Genomic DNA, 9,946 nt, shown 5'->3' with positions numbered 1-9,946 from the left:
TTAACCTACCATTACAGACGTTCTGTTCTGTAGTAATTAAGTTCCACTAGCACTCTGTATTGCTATATTGTGAAATCGAGTATCAGAATTTGTAGCAGATTTGTCATTGCAAGTTAACTACTTAAACTCGAGAAAAGCATCTAAAACTGTTTATGATCTAACTTATTTTCTAGCTCTTGCCTCTAAGTATTTATTTCTGAAGCATTTGGAATCCATGCAGTGTTTCCGAAATTTGGTTAGTTCAAAGATATTTTATAAAATCAAAAATTGAATGAGAAGATTCTAGCACGAAGCTCAAGGGATTGAAATATCCCATTGTGTTTCCTATACCTGAAATATTTGCAGGGACTGGCCAAAATGAATAACTTTTCGGCTCAATAAATTTACTGCGGAAGAATCAGTCTCTGTTACTGCAAGAGTCTTGAACTTAATTGAATGCTGCACTAGGGTAACTTTGCAAATGACTACATGTAATACAATCTCTGGCTCTGTACGTATTTGGTTAGATCTTTCCTCTGATGCTGTATGCGGATAATTTTACGTGGTACCAACCTGGACATGTTCAAAATCTCGTAGACACTACTTTTGCTGAAGAATCATGTAGTTGGTACGCGTGGTGGGTTTGATAATACAACCGAACCCATCAGATGGTATTATATGTCAAGGTGAAAAACAAGATGTTGTTAGTAGAAAGAAGAGTTTGTGTCTGTATTGCTTGGTTAACAGCGTAAAGCGTACAACGAAATAAATGTTGCAGTATAGAAAGTGCATGTGTAGTAGTGTGTGTATTCTTTTCTTTTATACTCTTTACAGCGTGTTTGAAAATGATTAACATGTTGGGCTATATGCACCCGCCTTTAGTTAAATTTAAGCTTATACATGCGAGTGACCAATAACCAAGACCATACTATGGCCTCGGCGACGAAGCGCTGCTGGAAACTACGTTAGTATACAGATTACTTTGTAAAGGAAATTTAGCGTCGCCCAGTGTTTATTGTTATTTACATGTAAACCTGACTAATATTCGTTTCATGTATTGGCTTCCTCCCCCTCGTGTAGAAGAGTTTACAGCGCATAGTGCTAATGTGAATACACTTGCACTTGGTCACAAATCCGGGAGGGTACTAGTAACAGGTGGAGATGACAAGAAAGTAAACCTTTGGGCCGTTGGCAAACACAATTGTTTTATGGTGAGTGAAATATTACGTCACATTTTAACCATTCATTAATGAGATTTTGGGTTTGAAACGCTGTGTCACATCCTTTGCTATAATCATGTGTTCTCCCGGTGACAGTGAAGATATTATGGTTTACACAGTATTTTTTCATTGAACTTGCAGAGCTTAAGCGGTCATACAACTCCAGTGGAATGTGTACAGTTTGGACACACTGATGAACTGGTATGTGCAGGATCTCAGTCGGGTACTCTCAAAATCTGGGATTTGGAAGCTGCTAAAATTGTTCGTAGCCTCACAGGACATAAGAGTAATATTCGGTGCATAGACTTCCATCCTTATGGAGATTTCCTAGCATCAGGTTCATTTGATACATCAATCAAAGTAAGTACATTGCAGTCATGTCTTTTGTATCACATAAGTCTACACTTTTCATGTGGTAAATTTTACAAGCAGTACATTTTGTATTTAATGTGTGTAGGAAGGTATGCAGAGCTGGTGTTACAAATGTGCTGTATGCTGCATGTGCTGTTATGTTTACCTGGCAGGCAACTGGTATATACATGCAGTGTTTGTTTCATTTGATTACCATAGTCATTTTCCTCCTTGATGAGTGATGTGCATTCTTGTGAAGTTTTCAAATATATGTTACTGCCAGTCATTGATGCTGGAGCTAATATGAGTGGTGATTACTGTAATAGCGAAAATGTTGTTTTTGACATGCTTTGGAAAAGCATCACTTACAGGTTTGAAGTATCTATGTTATATGGTCATTTCCGTACTTGTCATTGAAATTCCTCTGTCACAATCAGAGAAAATTTCATAGTGAGATTGTCAAAGTTTTGCAAGTACACAAGTTACTGTTTGTTTTGTAACACGAACATGTTTAACCACAGTTGTGGCATCATCAGTGGCTTTTTTAAATATTTTCCTACATATATACAGGTTATTTTTAGGTTCTGCAATATGCTACATCAGATTTTGCTGTCATGTAAATTGCATGTGCAGCTTACCTTTTATTTTACATTGTGCGTGCCTATGGTTGCCAACCAAAGTCGGCCACTGGTCTAAATTAGTACACCATATCAACTGCAAACATGACGGATGTTAGACAATAGTCTACATTGAATTTTTTGTTTATTATCCAATCTCTAAGAAGGTATGTTTTCATAAAATTCATGGAATACACTCACTTTTGGCCTTACCATAGTAGGACTAGCAAAGTAGCCTATCACTATGGCGAGGCTAAAAACGGGGATAGCAAAATTATTAGAATTTGGAGAACTGATTGAATCAGAAGAGAGAGCTGTATCATGTCTACAGTAGTGACAAGTTTTGATATATTTTTTAAAGTGATGGATGTATGGAAATATAAAACTATGTATATGCCAATATAGAAGAAAAATGTAGCATAAAAATGGTAGGTAGTAACTTTAGTATAATTGATTTTGGCAATTTCTAAATGAAGCTCTAGATTTACCATGGCAAAGATGAACTGAGAAGTGTTGTGCTAATAAGAAGAATGTCTTTCAACAAATGGCAACACTCAGCAATTTTTTTTGTCACATATTTGGTGCATATTTATTATGTACTGTAATGGCTTACTTTACTTTTCTCTCCTGGTCACACATTTCCTGAGACTGAAAACTTTTCAGTTATAATCTCAATGTGTGAGAGTTTGTTCTGTCATATGTGTCCATTTCAAGATACTTCCTTTGGAGAAGTTAAACTGATGAGGAAATGATTGTACCACTGGGTTTTGGTGTCCAATAAGCACAATGGTTTGGCAAGTGATCATGTTGCTGTTATCTGGTACACTGATGAACTAACTGCTAGTGGTTGAGCACAAGGCTTTTATCTACACTCATGCTCATAAATTAAGGATAATTGTAGAATGTGGTGCCACACAAAATGGCACTACACAAAACTGGCACTAATAGCATAGGCACAAAGGGAACACACAAGACACAGATCTTTAAGTTCACGGTATTGGTGATAAGTTGAGAAAACTGTCCCGAAACACTTGTGCTACAAAACTCCACTGTTTCCTGTGCATGTACGCCAACATCAATATGGGATATGATCACCATGCACATGTACACAGGCTGCGCAACAGGTTGGCATACTCTGGATCAGGTGGTTGAGCAGCTGCTGGGGTATAGCCTCTCATTCTTGTACCAGTGCCTGTCGGAGCTGCTGAAGTGTCCTAGGGGTGTGATGACATGCAGCGATACATCGACCAAGAGCATCCCAGACGTGCTCGATGGTGTTTAGATCTGGAGAACAGGCAGGCCACTCCATTCACCTGATATCTTCTGTTTCATGGTACTCCTCCACAATGGCAGCTCGGTGGGGCCATGGGTTATCATCCATCAGGAGGAAGGTGGGACCCACTGCACCCCTGTAGAGGTGGACACACTGGTGCAAAAGACGTCCCGATACACCTGACCTGTTACAGTTCCTCTGTCAAAGACATTCAGGGGTGTATGTGCACCAATCATAATCCCACCCTACACCATCAAACCACGACCTCCAAACAGGTCCCTTTCAAGGACATTAAGGGGTTGGTATCTGGTTCCTGGTTCACACCAGATGAAAACCCGGTGAGAATCACTGTTCAGACTATACCTGGACTTGTCCGTGACCATAACTTGGGACCACTGTTCCAATTACAGTGTTCTGTGTTCGTGACACCAGGCTTTACGGGCTCTCCTGTGACCAGGGGTCAGTGGAATGCACCTTGCAGGTCTCCAGGCGAATAAACCATGTAAGGTCCCCGAGCAAGGCTACCTGTAGTACTCCGTGGCCATTTGTGGGCACTGATGGGGAGATATCGGTCTTCTTGTGGTGTTGTTCATTGTGGGCATCTCGTACTGTAGCGCCTGGACACGTTTCCTGTCTGCTGGAATCGTTGCCATAATCTTGAGATCACACTTTGTGGCACATGGAGGGCCCATGCTACGACCTGCTGTGTTTCACCAGCCGTCAGCCGCCCTTGTATTCTACCCCTCATAATGCCATCAGTATGTGTTCTTTGAGCCATTTTCAACACACAGTCACCATTAGCATGTCTGAAAACGTCTGCACACTTACTCGCTGTGCTGTACTCTGACATGCACAAACACACCTCTGCATATGTGGACTGCTGCCAGTGCCACCGTGCGACGACCGCAGGTCAAATGCACCGCTTGGTCATACCCCAGAATGATTTAAATCCGCAAACCAGCCACCAGAGCGTTGTTTCACCATGTATCAGCATTATCCTTAATTTATGAGCATGAGTGTGCATTCCACTTCTCACTTGCATTGTGTGGTGGGCCCATATTTATGCCATCTGTAGTTTGAGTCTTGCAGTGTTTCCAATGGTCCATCCAAGGTTAACATCTTGGGCTATGCAATGAGCAGCACATTCATAGATCCTCCTGAGACATCCAGGAAGGTAAGCCTCCTATCCATTTCAACTTCCATAGTGAAGTTGATCACGAGAGGAGCTGGGATGTGCAAGGAATTCTTCCAGCTTGATTATTTCATGTGACAAATAATTAATGTGTCAGCAACTAAACAAAAGAAACAGATTGGTTTTTATTGGACTATTTCTTGGCTTTATTCCTCAAAATGTTCTGTGTACACATCAGCTGCAACCAGTGAAAGCAGGTTGCTCGTGGCTTCTGCTTTATTCTGCTCATGGTATACGCAGACAAAATGTTAATCAGTGTGTTAATTCTTGCTATCTACAATAAATGTTATTTCCTTCAGCTTCACTCTTATTCATGGATTCCATGACAACATGTTTTATTTAGTCTCCATCTGTTAATGTATTGTATTGTATATTTATTGATCTTGTGAATCATACATTGTACAGGGGTACATAATGATATAGGACAAGTCAAATAATTGGAACAAAGTTTAACAGAAAACTGTTGTATCGTTTACTGTATATAACAATATATGTCTAACGTATGGGAATAACATTTCACAAATACACAACTAAATTTTATACATACACATTTCTTACTTTTGGCCTTGATTATCAGATACACACATATATGTAATAGACGACGTATAATACACAGATAAATCTACATGTACACATTTCTTATTTCAGCCTTAATTGTGTAAACAGTTTAAATTTTTCACATATTTACATTGTAGATAAAAGTTCATCAACACTATAGTAGCAATTCTGAAGCAAGTAGTCTCTCACTGCAGTTTTGAATTTATGCATGCCAGTTATTGCCTTAATTTTTTTAGGCAGTTTGTTGTACAGTTTCTTTCCTGCTTGCAAGGGTCCTTTTAGGTTTAGTGTTGTATGTGAAAACTGCATATGTAAATCTTTATTATTCCTTGTGTTATATAAATGGATATTTTTTTTTTTTTTTGGGGCAATCTTGCTATTTTCATCTACGGTTTTCCTTATCAACAGTATTGTTTCTAGGATATATAGGCATGGTAATGGAAGAATATGAAGCTTTTTAAATGAGGGTTTGCATGAAGATCAAGATGCTGTGCCTTCAATGGCTCTTATAATTCTTTTTTGTGCAGTAAAACAGCTTTTGCTGGGTGGTGAATTTCCCCAGCAAATTAAACCACATCTTAGTAGCGATTCTGCTTGGGCATAGTACACATTTTTTTATGGCTTGTATTGATGTGCATCCAGCAAGAATTTTTATACTATAACAAATGGTATTTAATTTACTACATAGGTGTTGTGTGTGTATCTGCCATGTTAGGTCATCTTGGATCCAAACTCCCAGAAATTTGGTGCTATTTACAATTTCATGTCTTTTGCCTAACTGTTCTATGGTTGCAGTTAAAGGCTGTTTATTCTGCACTGTGTGTAGACACATAGTGTTCGTTTTATGTGTATTTATTATTAAATTGTTCATTGTGAACCATTCTGATACATTTGAAGTGCTCTTTTTTATTTCATTTTGGAGCTCTTCAGGGGTCTTTCCTTTGATTGGCATATTTAATGTACTTAGTTAGAGCTGGATGGTTCCAAGTCATTTACAAACAGCAAGAACAAGATTGGTCCCAGTACAGAACCCTACGGCACACTGTATTTAACACACTGTTTTTCTGATTGATAAAAATTTGTTCCTTCTTTGTACAAGACTTCAACTATTTGGTGTCTGTTTTGTAGATATGACTTTACCCACTCATAAGCCTCTGACACCAACACTTTCTAGCTTTCTAAGCAATAGACCATCATTAATGATGTCAAATGGTTTTGAAAGATCTAGGAATGTTGCTGCTGTGTGTTCTTTTTTATCTAATGCATTTAAAGCTTCATTTAAGAAATCGATAATATCTGTCTAGGTTGATTTACATTTTCACACATGGTGTGTAGCTGAGAACAATTAATGTTTTCAGATTTTGTGTTTGATAGGTTGTCTCTTTGATGTTGTTTCAGTTTTATTTTAGCATTCTGTTTTCTTTTTCTTTATTGTTGTGGTGTCACATGACCACTTCCTTGTACCTTTTCTACTTTGTTTTCACTTCTGTCACGTATTCAGAACATATTTATCAAGTTCTTCCTGCTTTGTTCTTAGTTTAATCTGAGTGTTTTTCTTTTTGTTTGTTGCAATGACTATAATGTTACTTGCTTTTCTTTGCATTTTGTTTCTGTAGATAAAACATTTTGCAGTGTTACGTACAGTATATGCATAGGTTTAGTTATCCATATATAAAGCATAAAAGAAAGACAGGAAAGTATTGTGGATTAGAGCAGCTATCATATCTTTAACGCACATAAAAGTTCTATTTATAGTGATCATTTCCCTGTTCCTTATGAGTAAGGCGCTGTTGATTTTCTTCAAGTATTCTAACGTTCCACATAAAATCAATGTTTTGTTTTATGCTCAAGGTTGTAACTTCATTCAGAAACATTGCTTGTAAGAACTATTGCATAGATGACACACATGTCAGTGTGTAATACTTTCCTTCAGATGCTATGTAAAAATACTAGAGAAAAGCAGTGACAAAAATTTTGGTCTCTGAGGTTGATGGAGTAGGAGCAAGTACTAGAATTAAGCCAGTAATGGAAGATGAAAACTGAAATAGTCCATAATTACTTTTGTTACCCTTTATTCTGTCGACCACCTGTACCTGTAGTTGCTCCTGTTGTGTGTGTGTGTGTGTGTGTGTGTGTGTGTGTGTGTGTGTGTGTGTGTGTGTGTGTGTGTGTACGTGGGGGGGGGGGGGGTTAAGTGTAAACAACTTCCATTCTGAAATATAGTAGGCCTACTTATCACTTAAAGGTTTAATCTTGCTGTTGCTGGAGTTATGCTGCTATTACACATTGTCAGTTCCATTTATGACTTCATTACACTTCTGTTCATCCACTACATAATGTTCTAGTTTTAAGTTAAAATAGTTTTTGTGTTCCTCTGCATCCTAAGTTTATGTACCACAAGCCACTGTATATAAATTTCAGACAGCATCCAACTCTGTCAATATGGGACCCTCCCACCTCCCAGTCACCCACCCCGTCACCCCACTCCCTCCCCCCCCCCCCCCAAAAAAAAAAAAAAACAGGGTGCTAGTGTGTTTCTATATGTGTCTTAATCTCTGTTTCAGCTTTGGGACATAAGAAGAAAAGGGTGTATTTTCACATACAGAGGACATGATAGGATGGTCAATAGTCTCAAATTTAGTCCAGATGGACAGTGGATTGCTTCTGGAGGGGATGAGGGCCATGTGAAGGTATTTATGTACTGTAGGCTGCATTATGTTGGAAACTATGTGCATCTTTGTTTCCTAAAAAGTATTTGGGAACTGCACCAGCTCTAATGGCTAGAACTGAATAAAAATGATTTTAAAATGTGGGAATGTGTCCACTCTCCCAACCATTCAGGTGATTTGTTGATAAAACTGTGAATTTGTGTATGCTAGACATTTGATGGTAAGTGATTCGAAGGAGTGCAGAAGCACTAGCTAGTCAAGAAACAATACTGCGAAAGAGACAATTGTGACTAGGAAATTCATAAGAGCCAAATAAGTTATCACTGAAAATCATCATCTAAACCTTCTTCTTCTTCTTCTTCTTCTTCTTCTTCCTCTTACTCGTCATCATTGTCCTGTTCATATATAAGATGGTCTTCACTGCCATAGAAAGAGTTACTTATGGCGCACTTGTTGAAAGATTTAACAGAAATGTCTTCTCTCACTTGCAGACTATGACTGTTTTATCCACTGACACACTTGTTTCATTGTAGGTCATTTTAAAGCTCCCTTCGGCATAAATTCATGCTGGGCTTCATCCATCTTCCATTTGTTCCATTCTCTCTCATATACACTTTAAATGGTTTATTTATTGAGACATCAAGGGGCTGTAGTTGTAGAGCAAGTCCTCCCGGAATAACAGCAAGCTCTGCATTTCCCTGTCTCAGTTTCTCTTTCACAGAATTTTTCAAGTGATGACTAAACTTATTTAGCACAATAAGAGAAGTCTTCTTCAATAAAGCACCTTTCCTTCTCTTCCACACTATGTCAATCCATAATTTCTTACCAGCCTCATCTATCCAACCCTTGTCATGTATGTGAACAGCACACCTGGTGGTGGTTCAGAAGGTTTTGGCATTGTTTTGCACTTGGAAGTGATCACTGGATGAAGTTTAATACCATCAGGACAACAGCATAGTGCATTTTTTCATGTCCACTTGTTTTTATAGCTACAATTTTAGCACCTTTCATGGCAACATTTCTGTTACTCGGCACATCGAATGACGGAGGAGTTACATCCATATTTGCTATTTGGCTTAATTTGATTCTGCTTGTCTTTCAGTGTTGAATATTGTTGTTGTTGTTGTCTTCAGTCCAGAGACTGGTTTGATGCAGCTCTCCATGTTACTCTAATGTTGAATATTAACGCAATGGAAAGATATTTTCTGTTTGTACTCTTGTGGCATTTTCTGACCTATTTTGATTTTGGTCCTCACGCGAAGTCCATGACACATCATAAACCTGTAGCGCCAACCAACTCCACCCATAAAGTCTGTTAAGTTACACTGTACCGCTAGCTTACGAGCATATATTTGAATAATTTTTTTTACTAATTCCAATGCCATTTTGACGGTGTCCTTGAATCAATTTAGAGTACATCACTTTCTAGTTTTGGCCATTTTGCATTCAGTCTTCTATTTGCACATTTAGTCTTCCTTATTTTTTTCAGTTCATCTTTACTAGCCTGCCAGTCGTGAATAATTTTTCCCGTTGGTGGAGGGCAAAATGCCACTCAACTGTTCTGTTTCAGTGTTGTTCTGCATTTGCTATTACTTTCAATTTATAGTGCGCATCACTTGAATACCTTTTATTTTTTCCATTATGAAACTAGCTAGTAACTAAAAGTATTGCAGTATTACCAATAAATAATCTTTTTCAATTCAATTTCACTGGCACTGTTGACCAATGGCGGGGATACATATTGGGGGGGGGGGGGGGGGGGGGGCGCAGGAAGCCAGTCAGTGCGCATGCTATTCGTTAGTTTCTTTCGCGAGTAGTTGTATATTCCTGTGTAGCGCGTGCACACTAGATCTGACTATCCCACTTTGCACAAGCTGTACAAAATATTTGCTTGTCTACCTGTGTCTATCGCTAAAGTAGAAAGAAGGTTTTCAACATTGTGGCATACAAAGACATGGCTAAGGTCGACAGTGGAGGAGGAATCCTCCTGGAGGATCGACTTAATGGCTTAGCTCTATTGATTGTCCTATTGACAAAGTAATTAACCAGTTTGGCCTGAGTAATAGGCACATAGAATTGATCATTTA

The 9,946-nt window shown here is 38.5% G+C and overlaps 1 protein-coding gene across 2 annotated transcripts in view; it reads left to right on the top strand.

The window, feature by feature from the left end:
* Positions 1 to 587: 587 nt before the first annotated feature.
* The window catches only part of LOC124775165 (katanin p80 WD40 repeat-containing subunit B1), a 140,785-nt gene continuing 131,426 nt past the window's right edge, over positions 588 to 9,946 (top strand). For both annotated transcript variants that reach the window (XM_047250005.1, XM_047250003.1), the window contains exons 1-4: positions 588 to 943; positions 1,060 to 1,190; positions 1,341 to 1,559; positions 7,755 to 7,880. In XM_047250005.1, the coding sequence (XP_047105961.1) occupies positions 880 to 943; positions 1,060 to 1,190; positions 1,341 to 1,559; positions 7,755 to 7,880 (540 nt within the window). In that variant the 5' untranslated portion in view covers positions 588 to 879. The remainder of the gene's footprint in view (positions 944 to 1,059; positions 1,191 to 1,340; positions 1,560 to 7,754; positions 7,881 to 9,946) is intronic.

This window comes from Schistocerca piceifrons, chromosome 2 (assembly GCF_021461385.2).
Source record: "Schistocerca piceifrons isolate TAMUIC-IGC-003096 chromosome 2, iqSchPice1.1, whole genome shotgun sequence".
Lineage (NCBI taxonomy): Eukaryota > Metazoa > Arthropoda > Insecta > Orthoptera > Acrididae > Schistocerca > Schistocerca piceifrons.
Note: the sequence above shows the minus strand (reverse complement) of the source record. Positions and strands in the feature narration are given on the sequence as shown.